Here is a 21,298-nt window from a genome sequence, read left to right on the forward strand (position 1 = left end):
GACTGGGCAACAGTAAGGAGGGCTCCAGAAACCCTGTCAAATTACTAAGCATTGGATACTAGCTCCCTTCAACTTTATGCATAAATTACCCAAAAGGATTATTTTATAAGTACAAAGATTGTAAAAACACACAATTAGGTACAAGGCTGTATAAGAGGCCGGCGATACAAGCAGATCTGGAGATGTTGTTACAGTCAGCCTGCAGGCCTCCCCTGCACAAACTCCAGCAGTTCAGACTTGTATCAATTTTACACTGAGACACTCCAGCCCGGAGCAAATGTTAGAAACAACAGCTACAAAAAAACTCCCACCTCCCCGCGATCATTGAAGTTTCTCCGATCCAGGGACTTAAGCAGCCGCCTGCACCAAGTTTCAAATCCCTCTTACTTCCTGCTACATGCTAGGCACTGTTGCATCACAGCAAGCTTGTAACCCGATACCATCTGACACACACATCCTGCTTTCGGAAAGCTCTCACTACCCGGGAGGATGCAGCACTCGGCTCCTACTCAATATGGGCAAATGTGTCCGGCCCGGGGGTGGGAGAGTGCTGCCCCCAATCCAGCAGGAACTGCTCATTCCCGAGAATTAGTGACAGTCTCTAGTCCCTAAACCAGACAGCCTCAAACACTGGAAATAACAGAGGCACCAAGTCCCCACCATTCAACTAATCAAAGATAGAATTATTTAACTCGGTTGGGTCTAAAAGTCAATTGTTTGTTCTGGATTTAAATCATTAGCTGTTTTTAGGTTCTGCCACATGGAGAAGACGAGGGAAAAAGATGACCAGATCCATTCAGAAGGATGTTCTACATTGTTTCTCTGTCATTCTTTGCTCCACCACCCCCCTAGTCATTCAACTAGACAAGGTAATCATAAACTCAGGCTATTCGGCCCATCAGGACTGCATCGATTCTGATACAGCATCTTATCCAGACTCTCTTTTCCACCCCATCCCTGTAACCCCACACATTTCCCATGGCCAATTCACCCAACCCACACACCTTTGGAATGTTTGAAAACATTTTTACAAAGTTGACATTTCTTTGCTCTATCACCCACCCCGTAATTCAGCCAGGCAAGGGAATGCTTAAAAAAGCTAACATGCAATAATTGTCAAATAATCAGGCTATTTAACTGGATGGATTCAATGTTAACTAGGTTTCTCTCCACGGATGCTGTCAGACTCAAGTTTATCCAGCATTTTTTTCCCGTCACTGAACGGGTTTTATTGGAAGATTTGTTTTTAAACAAAATGTCTCTGCAAAACGACTGGCCATCGAACAATTCCTGCTTATACACATCTAACAATAACGGCATCTGTGCTTCAAAATGGTTTAGAGCAGTGGAGTTATCCTGTGGCCTGGCTAATATTTATCCCTCAATTGACATCATAACAGATCATCCAGTCCTTGTCAGATTGCTGTTTGAGACAGCTTGATGTGTGAAAATTGCTGCCGTGTTTCCTACACTTCAGAAGTACTTCATTGGTGGTAAAGTGCTTTCAGACGCTCTGCAGTTTTGAGAAAGGTCCTATATAAATGCAAATTTTTCTTTGGCACAAAAATAGAGAAAAAAAGTTTTTTGCTATCTCGAAAATAACAAATGCACGTAAAATGCAACAGTTTAGTATGATTTTCTGGCCCTGCTGGGACACACGTTAGAGAAACCTTGAACATCCGAAAAGTCAGGGTATAGAATCTCTATTTTGCTACTAACTTACAGGGAGAAAGCTAGTAAATAAACTACAATGTAAAAAAGGAATTTACTGCCTAGTCACTGTGACAGCATGTTAAACTCCATTAAAAATCATTTTCCTTGAGCAAAGTTGTTTTCGGCATTTTTGTTGATTTGCATTATTGTCAATGTTCTCATTCTTTTGATGAGCATCATAAAATATTAAGAGTCATCTGATCTTATTGTACAAGACTTAGCCAGCACTCGTGCCTTTACAGACAGTAGTGAGACCTATTGCTAAGACAAGTGTATGAACACTGACGAAGTATTTTTTGGGTTGGTTTTTAGGAGTAGATTTGGCCATTTCATCTAGCTAAACTTGACAAAAGTTGATCCATTTTCATCGTTTCTATTATGGGAGAACAGGATTCAATAACAGTGCAGTGTTACGCCCACTGATCACCTAGAAAAACAAATCATCGGTTTCAGAGCGAGCTTGTACACAGAATACAGATAACAGGCGTAAAAAGCAACCTTAAGGACCACTATTTCAAAGAATTGTTTTTTTTTTGCACGTTTAAATTTTCTTCAATGTTCATTTAAAAAAATAAATGCAGAGATAATCTGGTGGTGAAAGATATGCGTTAGCGCATAACATACCTATAACAAATCACATCTAGTGGGACCCTTGTAAATTTTAACACCATCATACTGCATTTAGTTGAAACAAAGTTACCTCTCAGCAATAGAGGCAAAAGAAAAGCACAAAATGTGCAGAAGTTTTTGAAAGGCACTCAACCAGGCACCAGTCTACTGACACTCAATTCCCATTGTTTTCTTCGCTGTAGCCTGATATCTGATACCTTACCCAGGTAATTGAGGACTTTTAAACTCTATGAACTTTCAATGCCAACAAATGAAATATCTTAAGACACTTCTCAGGGACATCAGCAAAGAAATTTTGAGACCACGCCACCCGATTTATTTGGGCAGATAACATGGTCAGAGGTAGGTTTTAAGGAGTGTCTTAAGGGGGAAAGGGACACAAAGAAAATCCGAGTTTCAGAGCTTAGGGCATCAGCAACTCAAGATGTAGCCACTAATGGTGGCATGATTATCAGGATAAATGGAATAGACCAGAATTGGAGGAATGTAGATATCTCAAGGGCCGGAGGGCTACAGAAAAATGAGGCTCTGGAGAGATTTTAAAATAAAGATGAGAATTTTAAAATTGAGGCATTATTTAACCAAGTACCAATGTAGGTCACTGGGAAAGGGTGATGCTCAAAAATGACTCGATACAAGTTAGGACATGGACAGTGTTGGATGGTTGAAGAGCAGCCAGGAGAACATTTGAATAGGCAAATCCAGAGATAACAAAAAGGATAGACAGTGTTCTCAGCAGAAGGGTGAACACAGTTGCAGATTCAGGTGACAGAATAGAGGTGAAAATAGGTGCATGGCTAGTATGTGCCAGGAGCTCATCTTGGGGCAATGTATGTCAATGATCTGGTTCAGTTTAAGACAGTTATCAGGGAACAGGATGGATTCAGTGGCTAAGGAAAGCAATTTGTGGCAGAAGCCAAAGACAATGGTCAAATTGATGGCAACAGCATTAATACCATCAGCATTTGGTGTCATTACCCCACTAAAAAAAACCACTGGAAAAAAAACATGGAAATCCAGATGTGCCCATTGATTCTTTGCTTCTCCAGAAGGTGCACTGTTGAGAATGCAATCAATAGGAAAATCAAATTGACCAGCAATCCCACATCATACCTGTTCTTATCTTTGTAAAAACCTTCAGAAATAGTTGCACCGTGTTTAAAAACTCAAGTTACATCTAATTCAACAGCATTCTAATTTCATAGTTGAACAATCTCATTTGCCTATGAGAAGCTAGTTTTACATTTGTGGAATGTCACAATTTTTCCATAATCATTGTTGAAGATTTAGCCAGAGGTTCTATCTGCCCTTTGAGTATCAAATATCACAGAGCACAATTTTGAAATGTGCAGTTACGAACCATATAGATATTATCTGCAAGGGTGTCTCAACTTGAAACAATAGTATAGTTTTGTAATGGGGAGAAGTCGTATGAAACCCCAAGTGAGAATATTTAGTCTAGGCATCACGTAACAATTAGACTATTTATTAAACTAAGACAAATACACATGATGAAGACTAAGACTAAGATTAAGACAAATAAATATATGCACTACTAAATACAGTTTATACAGAAATTACCCACTTGTTCCAAATAAATATATCTGCAATCCCCAAGACTTCCCATTCCCAAATAACATCCAAATTAAATAAATCTAAAAGTCAAGTCCAGCTTATTACCACAATACAAGGCAGATAATTGAGTTTGTGAAACAGCCCTCCTGTCTAGTGAAGATAGTGCAAAGGCAGTTTAAATATCTTAGATGTTAAAATGGCCTTGGACTGAGCTGCAGAACTGACCTCTCCAGCTTTTAGATGTCATCTTCTTGGCTGATAGATGTTAAACTGGCCACTAGTTGACAGATGTTAAACTAGCCTGCCCCTGAAGATGTTGACAATTATGACCTGGTTCCTTTGTGATTATCTGCTTTGTGTATTTGGGCTGGCTGCATTTCACATTCCACGACTCTCGAAATTAGCATCTGGATACCTTCACAGATATCCTGAGTCATCTAGATAAGCTGTTTCCTGGTCATAGCTATTTATACCTGTATGTGTACACTAATCTTGATATTCGAAAAGGAAGTCTGATCATCCCCTATGAATGCTACTACTGTCACCAGGCAGGATCCATGACAGTGCAGGAGTGTTCCCTGGTGTCCTTGTCAATATTCACCCCCCAGCCAACATTGCAAAACCAGATTATCTGGTTGTCACCACATTGCTGGTTCAGAAAGTTACGTTGCCACAGTTCCTACATTGTAGCAATCAAGTACTTTTGAAGTCATTGGCTGTAAAAACACTTTGGGGCACGCTGTGCTTATGCAAGGTGTTGTTTGCCACACAGCATAACCACTGTAACTGTCAAACTAGTTTGTGTTGCTTCTGTGAGTTCCAGCCTCAAACTGGCTCCGAGGTTTGGCAAGGTTAAACATTCAAATAAAACCATAATAAAGCTGAAATTCTGTGACACATAGGCTTACATGCTAGCCAGAAATGTTGGGAACCAGAGATAAAAAGGTAATCAGAAATGCAATGAATAGTTGATGCTCTTGATCAGTAATCAGGGTAAGTACTTTTGATTTACTCTTCTAAAAGGAAGAAATTACTGTTTGAAAACTAGGCATTTCAGTGTTTGAGATCCAGCTGTTTCTTCATCATTTAGACAATCTTTAATTTAAAAACAAATGCTATGGAATACTTGTTAGTTTAGATCAGGTCACGTTCTTGGCAGGATACACATTTCACATAACAGTGATGCCTCAATCTCTGGCAGGTTGTATTTTCCACTGGTCTATTCTTGTGACATTTACTATTTATGGGTTGGGTGAATTTGACTTTTGTTTGATATGGACTTTGGCCATATAATTGCCTAACATTTGTAAACAAGACAGTGCGATGTGTATAAACAGCTACATTATGACATGGCAATAGAATAAAGAATGCACATGCGGCCGGCTGAGTTACTTTTTTGACTGTGCCATTTTTTTCAAAAACCCATTTGATAACAAAGGGGAGATGCAGTGCAAAAAAGTGACAGGTATAATCCCATTGGCTATGCTAATAGCCAAAGGTGGATACAGTTAAGGCACAATCATCACAGCCACGAGAAGGAGATAGCCCACAAAAAAAAAATTAGTAATGGGCTACAAATCTACTGGGCTGGCCAATGTTTTATACAAGTTTATCATTAGTTCTATATCTATGCCTTCAAATTATAAAAGTATGTTTATTTAATTGTCTGGACATTGATGCCACTAGGAAAGTTATTTATTGCCCTTTCCTAGTCATTCTTAATATGTTGGTCAACCATTTATTTGTACCGTTCCAGTCTATGTGGTGAAGAAACTCCAACAATTTTGTAAGGTAACAGGTTATTTTTAATCCAGTCACAGTTAAGCAAAAGCAGTACATATCCAAGTCAGGATGGTGTGAGACTTGGAGATGATAGGTTTCCATGCACCCGCTTCCCTCATCTTTCTCAGTGGTGCAGGCCAGGAGTTTGACAGGTATTATTGAAGCAGGCTTAACAACTTGCTTGTTGTCCTTTTCTACAGGTTTGACTACCTGTACTCACTTTTGACAAACTATGTATTTGAACTTGTAGGAGCTGTTCTTCATCTATAATCATCAGCATCTTCAAATTGCAAGTATACCTCATTCTTTGTTTCTCCCCCCCAAATTAATTATTTCTCCACATTATATTAGATGTGCCAACTATCTGTCTTCACAAATTCTTAACCCAGCACTAACCCCTGGAGTAGATCACTTCTAAACCTTCTGAACATCCATTTATCTAGTGTTTTCCAGGTGTCAATCAACTGTTTATTCATTCTGCTTTTTTCTTTGCTCATCAATGCTTTAAGAGCCCATATTCACCTTATCTCAAGGAGGTGACTGCATTAGAAGGGATGCAAAGGAGTTTCACTGGGATGCTATGTGGGATGGAAGTTATAAGAGAGGTTGGATAGGTTTGGGTTATTTTCGTTGGAGCAGAGAAGACTGAGGGGGTGGCCTGATTGAGATCTACAAGATTATGAGAAATGTGGACGGAACAGATAAGGAGCAGCTGTTCCCCTTAGTTGAAGTCGTCACAAGGGGACCTAGGTTTGGGTGGGATGGGGGGTGCAGGAGGAAATGAGGGGAAAATTTTATCCAGAGCCTGGAGATGGTCTGGAATGTACTGCCCGGGAGGGTGGTAGAGGAAGGTTGCCTCACATCCTTAAAAAAAAGTACCTGGACGATCACTTGGCCCGTCATAACATTCAAGGCTACAGGCCAAGTGCTGGTAGATGGAGTTAGATGGAGTTCAGGTGTTTGTTGTGTGATGGTGCAGCCTCAATGAGCCGAAAGGCCTCTTCTGCACAGTATTATTCTATCTTACCAATCAACTAAAAGTAAAAGACCCTTTAGAGCAGTTCGGTTGTTTATAGTATGACATCTCTGAACTTCCATATCACTTGTAGAAGAAAAATTAATGAATATTTGCTCTTTGCAGACCAATTTGTAGAACTGTCAGTCTCAAGCGAGAGTGAAATGGTGCAAACCAATATAAAATAGAGGTTTATTGAAACTCAAAAAATAGATATTGACATTTCAGCATCAGAACCATTCACCACATCTTTTTATTTGGATGCAATAAAGGTTTCTGTCTACTAGTTGCTGGTTAATGATATGGCATGAGGAGTTCAGAGGCTTATGGGTTCAAGGAACAGGTTAAACAATAGACATGTAATCTTTCCAACAAAATAAATTGACATCTGTGGAGAAGGCAGAGAGCTCAGTCCGGCTGGGAGATTAATAAGATCAGTGTATAGGTTGACTAATAAATCTATTCTGATCAGAAATATCAGAATCTACAATTCCAAATTTCAGACATTGATCTACACAATCTGATTTGGACATTTCATTTGCAATTTAAGGATATATTGTACAAACCAAGTATGAGAATACAAATCTAGCGAGATGCGTTTATACAATTACCTGGCATTTCTAAATTGAAAGATATTTATCCTGTTATTTAAGAGGGTAGCAAGGATAACCCGGGTATTTATAGGCCAATTAACTTGATGTCAGTGATAGTGAAATTGTTGGAGGAGATTTTTAGGGATAGGATCCATAATATTTGGAACTGAATGGTCTTATTGGCGACAGACAGCATGATTTTGCACAAGGGAGGTCATGTCTCACTAATTTGAGGAAGTGATAAATACTTGATGAGGGAAGAGCTGTGGATGCTGTCTACATGGACTTTAGTAAAATATTTGATAAGGTCTCATGGTAGGCTGGTGTAAAAGGTTAACTTACATGGGATCAAGGATGAACTAGCTAGATGAATTCAGAACTGGCTTGGCCATAGAAAAGAGGGTAGTGATGGAAGGGCGTTTTTCTGAATGGAGGTCTGTAACAAGTGGTGTTCCTCAGGAATCAGTGAGGGGACCCCTGTTGTTTGCAAAATATATAGAAAACAAAGCTGGTCCAATTAGCAAGTTTGCAGATCATACTAAGATTGGCGGAGTTGAGGGTAGTGAAGAAGTTTGTCAGAGCTTGCACCAGGATATATATAGGCTGGAAAATTGGGCAGAGAAATGGCAGATGGAATTTAATTCAGACAAATGTGAGGTGATGCATTTCAGTAGATCCATTTCTAGGTGAGAGCTACAAAATAAATGGCAGAACCATTAGGAGCACAGACCCACAGATCTGGGAGTACAGGCCCACAGATCCTTAAAAAAAGATGTCAGCACAGGTGGAAAAGGTGGTGACGAAAGCAAATGGCATGCTTGCCTTCACTGGATGCAGCATTGAGTATAAAAAGTTGGCAAATTATGTTACAGTTATATAGAATGTTGGTTAGGCCACATTTGGAACACTATATCCATTTCTGGTCATCACATTGCCAGAAGGACGTGGAGAATATACAGCGCAAAAGTTTACTAGGATATTGTCTGGTATGGAGGGTATTAACTGTGAGGAAAGACTGAGTAAACTGGGATTGTTCTGCCTGGAAAGACAGAGACTGAGGTGTGACCAGACAGAAGTTTATAAAATTGAGGGGCATGGATAAGCTGATCAGTTGGCAGCTATTTCCTAGGGCAGAAATGATAATTTCAAGGGGGCACAAGTTCAGGGTGGGGAGGTGGTGAGGGGTGTTCAGTAGAGATGTTCAGGGAAGTTTTTTTTTAAGAAAAACTGAGGTTGGTGGGGGCTTGGAATGCGCTGCCAAGTGAGGTGGTTGAGGCAGCCACGTTTGTAACATTTAAGACTTATCAGGATAGGCACATGAACAGGCATGAAATAGAGGGATACAAGCAGTTGGCCTAGATAAGACAACGTGACTAGAGCAGGCTTGGTGGACCGAAGAGACAATTCCTGTGCTGTATTGTTCTATTTATGGTTCTACCCAACTTAGATGCAGACATCGACTAAAAATCCAAAATCCAAAAGTACACAACCCAGCCTGCAGGTGGTCAGGAAGGCTAATGGGATGCTGGCCTTCATAGCGAGGGGGATTGAATATAAAAGTAGGGAGGTCTTGCTGCAGCTGTATAGGGCATTGGTGAGGCCGCAGCTGGAGTACTGTGTGCAGTTTTGGTCGCTGTACTTACGCAAGGATATTTTGGCCTTGGAGGGAGTGCAGAGGAGGTTTACTAGGATGATGCCGGAGTTGAGGGGGTTGAGCTATGAGGAGAGGCTGAATAAACTAGGCTTGTACTCGTTAGAGTTTAGAAGAATGAGGGGAGATCTCATTGAGACGTATAAGATGATGAATGGGATGGATAGGATAGAGGTGGAGAGGCTCTTCCTGCTCAGGAAGGACAGTAGGACTAGGGGGCACAGCCTCAAGATAAAGGGGGGGTGGTTTAGAATGGAGTTGAGGAGGAACTTCTTCACTCAAAGGGTGGTGAATCTCTGGAATTCTCTGCCCATTGAGGTGGTGGAGGCTACCTCGCTAAATATTTTTAAGACGCAGGTTGATGGGTTTTTGATAAGCGAGGGGATTAAGGGTTATGGGGAGAGGGCGGGAATGTGGAACTGAGACACAACAGATCAGCCATGATCTTATTGAATGGTGGGGCAGGCTCGAAGGGCTGGATGGCCTACTCCTGCTCCTATTTCTTATGTTCTTATATTCTTATGTACATGGTGCTTATTAAAAGATGACAATTAACCCTGGGCTGAACCTTTAATATTGTCATGATTTGACAATATTATTGGCAAATTAGGTCCAACATTACTCCAATAACCAAACAAAACAAAAGACAACTAGCACCATTTTTATTTCTTTTAACAATTCAATTTTCCACTCTATGCATTTTACCTTTTCTGTCAGGTTTCCCCATCAAGTGATCAAGCTTTAAATGCTCCTTTCATCCCAGGTCCATTTCAAATGTTGTAGCTCTAATCTCCTGTCAAAAACTGTGCCCTTGCTTTGGTTCCACGCTCAGGAGCCGAGTACTAGTTGCTGTTCCTGGCTGAAGAATTACTTCTAAAGTTAATGATACAGCAGGCTGCTGAAGACTGCAAGCACACCAGCTTCAGGCAAGTTTGAGAAATAACATTTCCCAAGCTAATCTCTTAAAAGTTAATGGAAAGTGGCAATACACGTGCACTGTTAACTGAAGTTGCCATCTTGAAATTCTCTCACCAGTGTTCTACAAAAGCAACCTAGTGGGTGTGACACAAATGATATTCCAATTACTCCCTCTGACATAGCCATCAAGTCCCACCATTAAACACCAACTAACCTGGCAGATTTCACTCATTCCCCTTTGTTTTTTCTATACTGGCTCATCTACCAAAAGCACACACCACCATTATGGAACTTATTAGAACTGCCTTGCACCAAGCCTTTTTTAAAAAATATAAATGATCGTTGTGCTACACCAACAGTAGGTAGTGAGGTTAGAAAACCTCATCAACTCAAATGATTCAAAAATTTCTATTTGATTCAACTCTCATTTGAGAGGAATAAATGAGCAAACAGAAATCACAGCTGAAGCTTCTCTGCATCCTGCCACCATGCACAAGACGTCCATAAAGCACATCCAATTGGTCTCTCATTTTCTCTTCTGCACTACACAAGTGGCTGCAGCTAGCACACTGCCTGCCTTTCAACTTGCTGAAGAATTTGTATCACTAATTTTACTAACTGAAAAGAGCCAAGAAAATAAATCAACAATACAAAACCCACACAGGAAGTTCACCTACTCTTAGTCGCACTAATCAAGGCAGTGATTGTTATTCTTTCATTCCATATCGTGCAAAGCAGGATCTAGTTAAGCACGCTTTAATTTAACAAAAACAAACTCAACCTTGTCCTCCTAATTTAGGAGGAATCATGAGGAGTGTGAGTGTACCACTGTATGTAAGGCTTTTTCGTTTCTAGGTTTGAAAAGTACAATCTCAAGAATATAGTTTATATAACAAGCATTGTGGGATAGAAAAACAAAATAATGCATTAATGAAAATTGCTTCACGGCATTATTTAATGGAGTGAATGCATAGTTTGGATCATGATGCAATTGACTTTGTTTGTATTGGATTATTACACATACTAGTTTCAAGTCCTGCTGGGATCAGGGCCCCATCAATTCTAAGCTACTTTGTCCAGAGCATATTTGAATCAAACCCACAATATTCTCCGACAACATCATAAACTTTAACTCATGACCTATAACTACACAGTGAGCAGTTGATTTCTATCCCAGCTAGTGGCCGGAACTCTACCGCCTCACCTGCCATGGAATCAAAGAAGGCGAGGGTCCAACAACGGAAATCTCTTGTTGACCTCAGGTGGGAATTTCCGGTTTTGTCTAAGCGAGGCTGTAAAATCCCACCCAGTGTTTTTTTGCAAAATACATAGTTCTGACATCTCAGCTCTCCATTCTAACTATATTCCCATTTTAGATATAGACAGCTCAAATTTATTGTCACAAGTAGGCTTACATCAACACCGTAAAGAAGTCACTGTGAAAATCCTCTAGTTGCCACATTCCGGTGCCTGTTCATGTACACTGAGGGAGAATTTAGCATGGCCAATGCATCTAACCAGCATGTCTTTCAGACTATGGGAGGAAAGCAGAGCATCTGGAGGAAACCCATGCAGACATGGGGAGAATGTGCAAACTCTGCACAAATTGTGATCCAAGCCAGGAATCAAACTTGGGTCCCTGGTGCTGTGAGGCAGCAGTACTAACCACTGTGCCATTTCACCAAGTAGGCATGTTCGCTTTCCAAAAACATTTTAAATTGGACAAAGGATCTAGCAGTCAAATAAACATTCACATTTCTTACATGCCAACAGTGATGTTTCAAAGTACTTCATTGGCTGGAAAATGTTTTGTAGTATCCTGAAATAGTGCAAGGCCCAATATGGGGCAGCACGGTAGCACAACGGGTAGCACTGCTGCTTCACAGCTCCAGGGACCTGGGTTCAAATCCTGGCTTGAGCCAGTGTCTGTGTGGAGTTTGCACATTCTCCCTGTGTCTGCATGAGTTTCCTCTGGGTGCTCTGGTTTTACTTCCACAGTCCAAAGATGTGCGGGCTAGGTTGATTGGCCATTCTAAATTGCTCCTTAGTGTCCCGGGATGCATAGGTTAGAGGGATTAGTGGGAAAATATACGAGGATAGGGCCGGGATGGGATTGTGGCTGGTGCAGACTCAATGGGCTGAATGGCCTCTTTCTGCACTGCGGGATTCTATGATAAATGCTTGTCTTTTATTACATATGTAACTGGCAGTCAAAATGTATGCAAATATTTATACTCCTTCTCTGCAAAGGCCCAACATGACTAAAGACAGCATGTGTCAGATTAGCAAGCAGTCACTAGAGAGGAGTTTATGAAGTAAACAGTATGAAGTAAGGGGCAGCTCCCCAAAAGGAGGGGGAACAGCCCAAACAAAATCAGAGTACAAAGGGAACTTGAAACCATCGAATGGTAATGTGATTATTAGGGTCAGGAAAGCTGTGACACTAATGACAAAAATAAGCAGGAAGCCAAGTGGTGAGGGTACAGAGTGATATTGAAAAGTTGAGCAGACAAAAGCTTGGCAGATGAAATATAATGTTGGAAAATATGAAGTTATGCACTTTGGTAGGAAGAATAAAGGAGCTGAATATTATTTAAATGGAGAAAATCTGCAGAAAGCTACAGCTCCAGAGGGATTTTGGGTCGTCATGTATGAATCACAAAAAGCTAGCAAGTTCAGCAGGTAATTGGGAAATTAAAAAGAACATTGGCTTTTATTTCGAATGGAAAATAGAAACAGGGACTAGTTAGACCACACACGTACAGTTTTAGTGCCCCTTTCTAAGGGCATACACCAGCAGTCCAGAGAAGGTTTACTAGATTGATCCCCATATGGAGAGATTTTCTTGAGGTTGACTAGGCTGGGAATGTACACACCTGAGTTTAGAAGAATTAGGCGACCTTATAGAGACATACAAGATTCCCGGGGGCTTGACAGGGTAGATGCTGAGAGGTTGTTTCCCCTCAAGAAACAGTCCAGTACCAAAGGTATAACCTCAGATTAGGGGGTCATCCATTTAAGACAGATGAAGAGGAATCTCTTCTTTCAGAAGATGGTGAACCTATGGAATTCTTTACCGCAGAGGGGTGTAGAGGTTGGGTCAAAATTATGTTCAAGGCGGAGATACAGATTTTTTATCAGTAAGGGAATTAAGGGTTATTAGACTAAGGCAGGAAAGAAGTTGAGGATTGTCATATCAGATCAGTTAAGATCTCATTGAATAGCAGAACAGACTTGATGGGCTAAATGGCTTAAATCTCCTATATGGTATGGACAGGATTGGAGGCGGTGTTGGAATGAGTACGATAGTGCATGGACGTAGGAGCACTAGAGGAAGCAGGCATCATGTCTGAGCATGTCAGGAAGAAAACAACTGGACGAATTAAGAGTTCATAGCTTGCGATAGTGTTGGACGTATAGTTAAAAACTGACTACTACTGCAGGCTGAAGATGTGAACAGAACAAGGACAAGTTCTTTCAGGGTGCTGTGGCAAAGCATGGAATGAACAGCAGCAATGCGAAGCAGAACTGAACCACAGTCAAGATATTCTTTCGAGACAGAGAGAGGATGTGAATCTGTTTTTCAAAAGGAGCTGGTGGCAGGGTACCTAGCATAATTCAAGTGAGGAAATTGCATCTCTCAAGTAAACTTTGAAGGTACTCCTAAGTTTGGGCAAAACTCCAGTTGAACATTTTGACCTCAGAATCAGAGGTCCATGGGTTCAGGTTCTGCTCCAGAGACTCAAGTACAAGAATTAAAGCTGATAGCGCAGCACGCAGGCGGCATAGTGGTTAGCTCTGCTACCTTACAGCACCAGGGACCTGGGTTTAATTCCCAGCTTGGATCACTCTCCCTGTGTCTGCATGGGTGTCCTCTAAGTGCTCTGCTTTCCTCCCACAGTCCAAAGGACATGCTGGTTAGGTGCATTGGCTATGCTAAGTTTTCCCTCAGTGTATTCGAGCAGGCACTGGCGCATGGCGACTAGGGGATTTTCACAGTGACTTCATTGCAGTGTTAATGTTAACCTACTTGTGACACTAATAAATAAACTTTAAAAAAAAATCACATGACTGAAGAATGCTGCACTAGCCTTTCATCAGACTTGAAACCAAGGCACTGCCTGCTCTCTGGGGTGGACATAAAAGATCTCCAATACTATTTTGAAGAGGAGGAACATGGCATGTCAAGTTTGGAATGGTGCACAACAGCCTCCCAGGGAGGCCTCACAATGATGGATTGGAGTCATATCAGTAACTCAATTGTGGAATTGTCTGACAAGAGTTGATTTAGAGGCAATGGTGTAAATGCACCTTTAGTGTCACAGTCATGGTACCTATGTCAAATTTCAAGGAAGATGAAAAAAAATCTTCTGCATTGTTGAAAGACCAAAGTTTCATCCTTTTATTGAAAAGGTTTTGTGTTTTAAAAACACTGAAGTTTATCAAAAAAATTTGCATCTAACAAATATATTACTTACTTTAGAATGTGTTTTCCAAAAATCTGTGGAACTTGATCTAAATAAAAGTTCAACAAAAGTCATTTGTTTATAGTTTCTTTCATTTTGTTTTTATATAAATCTGCAGAATACTGTTTTTAAATACCTCCCATTCTCAAAAGCCATGAGGGTGGGGACAGGACAGAACAGAGCAGTTAACTTATTGGCGCTGGGTACACAGTGATTAGCACTATTGCCTTAACGTGCCAGGAGTCCAGGTTCAATTCCCAGCTTGGGTGACTTCCTACATGGAGCGTGCATGTTTTCCATGTGTGCGTGGGTTTCCTCCCACAGTCCGAAAGATGTGCTGGTTAGGTGCATTGGCCATGCTAAATTATCTCTCAGGGTAATTGAACTGGTGCCAGAGTGTGACGACTAGGGAATTTTCACAGTAACTTCATTGCTGTGTTAACATAAGCCTACTTGTGACACTAACAAAATAAACTAAATTTTTGAAGAAATGCATTCAGCAATGGGTGGAAAGGCAATTTATACATTTTCAAGGTAAATAACCGCTTGCTCAAAAAAAACACTCTTGTTGGGACCATGATTTAGATTCAAATCAAATTTATTTTTGGAGCATCCAAGGAGGTGGATTAAAGGTTTGCACTGTCAACTCTGCTCATTGGTTTTGTAACTGAGAAAAATAAAACATTTTTAAAATTCGAGAAAATATAAAACAAAATGTGGCATTTTGTAAGGCACATACACATTAACTGTAAACATAAATCATTTTTCATTCAAACAACATTAAGCCAAAATAAACTTGAAACTAAAGTCGACAATATCTTAGTTCATACACACAAAAACAACAAAGCAGATTATCAAGTTTCATGATCAGACTCTTTTGGAAACAGTACAGCCTTCAGCAACTGCAGTTTAATACTTTGCGGGAAGTCGTACTTACCTAAATGAAACGTTTTTAGAGTCTTTTTTACTGAGAAATCTCGTAGATTTCTGCTCTTCCCCAGGAGCAGAGCTCTGGCTTTGCTCAGTCATTGGGACTCTTCCTTGGGAATTACTTCTTTCACAAACTGTCTTTGACAGTATACAAAGCTCCCTTAGACTTCAGTGCGGGGAGGGGGGGCGGGTGGTGGAAGGGACGTTCTTTGTTCCAGGGCGGACGTGAGTAGGCTTAACTAGAACTACTGGGCCCCGTCCAAAAAGTCAGGACCGCCTTCTCTATGTACAGCCAGAGGAAACCACTCCGGAAGCTAACAAGGAGAACCTACTCGAATGGACAACTGTTGCAAACTTTCTCAAAGCATGGGCAGAAACTTTACTGCACAATCCGCCTATCGCCGAGAGGGAACACCTCCAACTGTGCAGCATTAAGTATGTTCCACCCCCCTTCCCTGCTACTTCATCCAATTGTGAAAGAAACTCTTGCTGCTTCTGCGGGCACACACATGACTTGTACACAAGCCACTCTCAAATCCCTCGCAGCTATCAATGATGTTAGCACGTCGTGTGAATTATTTAGACAGGATATGACTTCGCCAGGTTGCCACACATTTCATAAATGAGACGGTTGATCGTGCAATATCCAGTAACACTGCAGGAGAAATTGTACTTTTGTGGCCGGGCCATTGCAGGGGCAGCAATCATAAATTCACAGTTATTGAGCCTTTATTGAGGCTCTATTAGGGTACAGGGGAGTTTACGGCACTTCTCCCTTCCCCCTGTGCTATTGAGTGCATTAGAACTCAATCTCCAATTAGATCTTGGAGAGCCTCACTGATTCTATTTTAAGGTTTCTCTTTTACGAAAATTGAACACGAGTTTCCGTGACGTAATTTATATCAATGTAATAAAATTGAGGTCTGAATAGTTAGAGACTAGGACATTCTCCTGCTATTTGAAGCAGAGTTTTAATGCCGCCTGATTGATTCAGTATAATGAAGTTTGACTTGTCTGGCAACGGATTCTGTGTCCCCGAACAGGAATACTTAGTACACAAAAGCCCTTGAGGTCAATGTAACTTTATTTACTCGCCTTCGGCTCTTCCAGACAATTTGGTAAAATCTATCCAAACCAGTTTCCTCTGTATAACATATACTGAAATGATGGACACGTTTACCTTTGTGAAGAGTCTCACAATGTTGGTACAAACCCAGAGGCGATCTCCACCTATCCCACCCATACACTTGGAGCGCTGCAGTGGGCTACTCAGCCCTCTAGTGGGCGGATTACATTGTAACCTCTGCTTGTCCTCTTTATATTTGCCGCTGGGCCATGTTATTTCGGGAATGACGAGGGGCAGACTGATTAAAGGGAAATTTCTACTGTTCCCGAGTACTACTGTGAAAGCTTTCATTGCACTCTTCTTAGTGTTCACTCCTCTCTGGCGAAGGGGGAACTAAGAAAAAAATACAATCACGAAGGAAGTGATACTGAGCAAATTGTTGGAGCTCTGAGTTGAAAAATCCCTGAGTCCTAGAAGATAGGACATAATACAGCACAGTACAGGCCCTTCGGCCCTCGATGTTGTGCCGAACTTTGTCCGAAACCAAAATCAAGCTATCCCATTCCCTGTTGTTCTGGTGTGCTCCATGTGCTTATTCAATAACTGCTTGAAAGTTCCTAAAGTGTCTGATTCCGCTATCACAGCAGGCAGTTCATTCCACACCCCAGCCACTCTCTGAGTAAAGAGCCTACCTCAGACCTCCCTTCTATTATCTCCCATCATGAACCTTATAGTTATGCCCCCTAGCACAGCTGCATCCACCTGAGGAAATAGTCACTGAATGTCCACTCAATCTATCTCCCTCATCATCTTATAAACCTCTATTAAGTTGCCTCTCATCATCCTCCTTTCTAAAGAGAAAAGCCCTAGCTCCCTCAACCTTTCTTCATAAGACTTATCCTCCAAACCAGGCAGCATCCTGGTAAATCTCCTCTGCACCCTCTCCAATGCTTCCACATCCTTCTTATAGTGAGGTGACCAGAGTTGCACACAATATTCCAAACGTAGTTTCACCAAGGTCCTGTACAGTCGCAGCATAACCCCATGGCCCTCTTAATGAACGCTAACACACAATAAGCCTTCTTCACTGCTCTATCCACTTGAGTGGCAACCTTCAGAGATCTGTGGATATGAACCCCAAGATCTCTCTGTTCGTCCACATTCCTCAGAGCCCTGCTGTTGACCCTGTAATCCACATTCAAATTTGTCCTACCAAAATGAATCAACTCTCACTTTTTGGGGTTAAACTGTATCTGTTGTTTTTTGGCCCAGCTCTGCATCCTTTCAATGTCTCTTTACAGCCTACAACAGCCCTCCACCTCATCCACTACTCCACCAATCTTGGTGTCATCAGCAAATTTACTGATCTATTCTTCAGCCCCCTTTTCCAAGTCATTGATAAAAACCACAGAATAGCAGAGGACCCAGCACTGATCCCTATGGTACCACTGGTAATTGGTCTCCAGTTTGAAAATTTTCCATCCACCACCACCCTATGTCTTCTAGCAAGTTACTTATCCAATCGGCCAAATTTCCCTCTATCCCACACCTCCTTACTTTCTTCATGAGCCGACCATGGGAAGCCTTATCAAATGCCTTACCAAAATCCATGTACACGACATCAACTGCTTTACCTTCATCCACACACTTAGTTACCTCCTCAAAGAATTCAATTAAATTTGTGAGGCAAGACTTACCCTTCATGAATCTGTGTTGACTATTCCGGATTAAGCTGCATCTTTCCAAATGGTCATAAATCTTATCCCTCAGGACCTTTTCCATTAGTTTATAACCACTGAAGTAAGACTGATCCACCTATAATGACCAGGGTCATTCCTATTTCCTTTTTTGAACAGAGGAACAACATTCGCCAAGTCCTAATGAACTTCTACTGGGGTCTTCAAAGAAGTGGCTGTGAGATAGTTGATGTGTTGGTTTTAAATTTTCAAAATTCCCTAGATTCAGAGAAGGTTCCACTAGGTTGCAAAATTTCAAATATGACCCCTTTATTCTAAAAGGGAGGCAGACAGAAAGCAGGGAATTATAGGGTAGTTAGCCGAGCATATATCAGGGGAAAATGTTAGAAGCTATCATTAAAGATTTATTGCAGGGCACTTGGATGAATTCAAGGAAATTGGACAGTTTCAAATGGTTTTTTGAGAGGGAAATTATGTTTAACCAATTTATTGGAGCTCTTTGAAGAAAGTGATACAGGGGAACAACTACGTATTATACTTAGATTTCCAGAAAGCTTTTGATAAGATGCCATTTCAAAGATAATTGTGGAAAATAAAAGCTTATGGTGCAGGGAGTAAAATATTGGCGTAGATAGAAGACCATCTAGCTAATTGGAAACAGCACATTACTCATTTAAGTGATAGGCAGAACATCTTTCTGGCTTTATGTCAGTATTCTGTTAGTGTTGAATACTATTTGTGTTGCTATTGCACAGTAGCAGCTTGAAAAAAACTAGCTTCACCCGCTGCTTGTATTAAAAAGCATATCCCTTTTGCTGTTCCCATCAACATTTTCCTTGCTATTCCTAGTCTCCATCCATAGTTATTCTACTTCCTGATTTTCTGGATCCACAAAAAGTAAAATAAAATTTAATTATTAGTCACATGTAGTCTTACATTAACACTGCAATGAAGTTACTGTGAAAATCCTTAATCGCCACCCTCTGGCACCCGTTCGGGTACAGTGAGGGAGAATTTGGCATGGCCAATTCACCTAACCTGCACATGTTTGGACAGAGCACCCGGAGGAAAAAAAGCAAAATCTTTCTCACTAATGTCCTCATGCTATTTTTTATTATCAGGGCTACCCCTCTACATTTTTAATTTTGCCCCTTTTCAAAAACATGGCCATTCCACCTAAACTGGACTGTGGGAGGAAACCGGAGCACCACGCAGACACAGGGAAAATGTGCAAACTCCTACAGACAGTTACCTGAGGCCAGAATTGAACCCAAATCCTTGGTGGTGTGAGGCAGCAGTTCTAACCACTGTGCCATCCCTACTACCACTGTTTCAGGCAACAATTCAAAGCATTAATGGATAAAGTGTCCTGATGTTGCCTGTAGTTTTTTTGCCCAATGCTGCTCAATCTGTGTACTCTGGTTACTGCCCCTTCTGCTGCTGGAGGTGTTTCCCACTTATTCACTCTAAACCATTCTTGATTTTGAACGCTTTCATCAAGTCTTCTTTTAACTGCCTCTAATTGGAGGAGACAATGAGGAAAGGCTGAGGGACTTGAGGGTGTTTTCATTTGAGAGAAGAAGGTTAAGAGGTGACCTAATTGAGGCATACAAGATGATCAGAGGATTAGATAGGGTGGACAGTGAGAGCCTTTTTCCTCGGATGGTGATGGCTAACACGAGGGGACATAGCTTTAAATTGAGGGGTGATAACTATAGGATGGATGTCAGAGGTAGGTTCTTTACTCAGAGGGTAGTAAGGGCGTGGAATGCCCTGCCTGCAGCAGTTGTGGACTCACCAACTTTAAGGGCGTTCAAATGGTCATTGGATAGACATATGGATAATATTGGAATAGTTTAGGTTAGAGGGTCATTAGATTGTTCCACTGGTCGGTGCAACATCGAGGGCCGAAGGGCCTGTACTGCGCTGTAATGTTCTATGTTCAATGAGACAACCCCAGTTTCTCCAGGACAGAATTCTCCCTCCAGAGCTGGGAAACAAAGGTCTGGACTGATTCTAGGCCCTGAACCCACCTAGGGTGGGAAACAGTCACCCTCTGTGATTTTCATAAGGATCCCCTTTCGTTGGCCTGAGGACAAACTCACTGTCCTTGCAAGCTCTCTAAGCTGGAGAGTCAAACACAGGCATTCCACCTTGATAGCAATAGCTGGCTGCAATCAAGATGAAGTACGAGAGAGGGCACAGCAAGATGGAAATATCTTCCTCTAACGTTTTAAAATCTAAGGTTCAGAAATAAGAGCCCCTCTACAGGACGGCCTGTGGTGGCTTCTCCACCCAGACATGCAACAAGGGTCTCTAAACCTGGCTGGTACCCTTGCTGGAAGATTGTGTCTGGATAACTAAACTGGCCCCAATCAATTGCAGGAATCTGGAAGTTAATTGAAAAATGCCAGTCAAGCTTCTTCAACTGGCCTCAACTCGCTCCTATTGAACCATGTCAGGTACTTACTGCATGTGATAGTCCTACAATTCCCTGCCTCGCTCTTCGCCTGCACGCCCCCCCCCCCCCCCCCCCCCCCCACCGCCCAACCTCACCCATCCACCCCAAATACATCTCTGCAAAATTGGTTGGTGGTGGAATGGATCAAAGAGTCAGCAAACTGACTAGTGGAGCTATTTTTATTCAATCTTGTCCCTCCAATCTGAATATCATGCTGCCAATCTCTTCACATAAAGGAAGTCTCATTCCTGATACCATGCTGATAACTCTTTAAAAACTCAAAGGGTGGTGAATCTCTGGAATTCTCTGCCCGTTGAAGTGGTGGAGGCTGCCTCGCTAAATATTTTTAAGACGCGGGTTGATGGGTTTTTGATGAGAGAGGGGATTAAGGGTTATGGGGAGAGGGCGGGAATGTGGAACTGAGCCACGACAGATCAGCCATGATCTTATTGAATGGCGGGGCAGGCTCGAAGGGCTAGTTGGCCTACTCCTGCTCCTATTTCCTATTTCTTATGTTATCATTTCTAACAAAATCTCCCAGCTCAGACCTCTAGTGTTTTATACATGTTTAGCATAGTTTCCTTGCTTTTGTACTCTACATCTCAACTAATAAAGCCAAGGAGCCCATATTCTTTAATAACAGCCTTCGCTTTGTGTTCTGCCATCTTCAAAGATTTATCTGCATATATCTGCACCAGGTCTCTCTGTGCCTACACCCTTTTAAAAATATACCATTTAATTCATATTGCTTTTCCTGTTTCTTACTATCAAAATGTATCACTTCACACTTCGCTGCATTAA

At 41.5% G+C, this 21,298-nt stretch overlaps 1 protein-coding gene across 3 annotated transcripts in view; it reads right to left on the minus strand.

The window, feature by feature from the left end:
* The window catches only part of gramd2b (GRAM domain containing 2B), a 111,560-nt gene that overhangs the window by 41,868 nt on the left and 48,394 nt on the right, over positions 1 to 21,298 (minus strand). The window contains exon 1 of one of the 3 annotated variants that reach the window (XM_080188937.1): positions 15,281 to 15,462. The exons of 1 other annotated variant lie outside the window; for it this stretch is intronic. In XM_080188937.1, the coding sequence (XP_080045063.1) occupies positions 15,281 to 15,372 (92 nt within the window). In that variant the 5' untranslated portion in view covers positions 15,373 to 15,462. Of the gene's footprint in view, positions 1 to 311; positions 409 to 15,280; positions 15,463 to 21,298 lie in introns of those variants that run through there. One more of the 3 variants, XM_080188939.1, reaches the window with a different exon arrangement.

This window comes from Carcharhinus amblyrhynchos, chromosome 5, assembly GCF_965287045.1.
Source record: "Carcharhinus amblyrhynchos chromosome 5, sCarAmb.v2.hapA, whole genome shotgun sequence".
Classification (NCBI taxonomy): domain Eukaryota; kingdom Metazoa; phylum Chordata; class Chondrichthyes; order Carcharhiniformes; family Carcharhinidae; genus Carcharhinus; species Carcharhinus amblyrhynchos.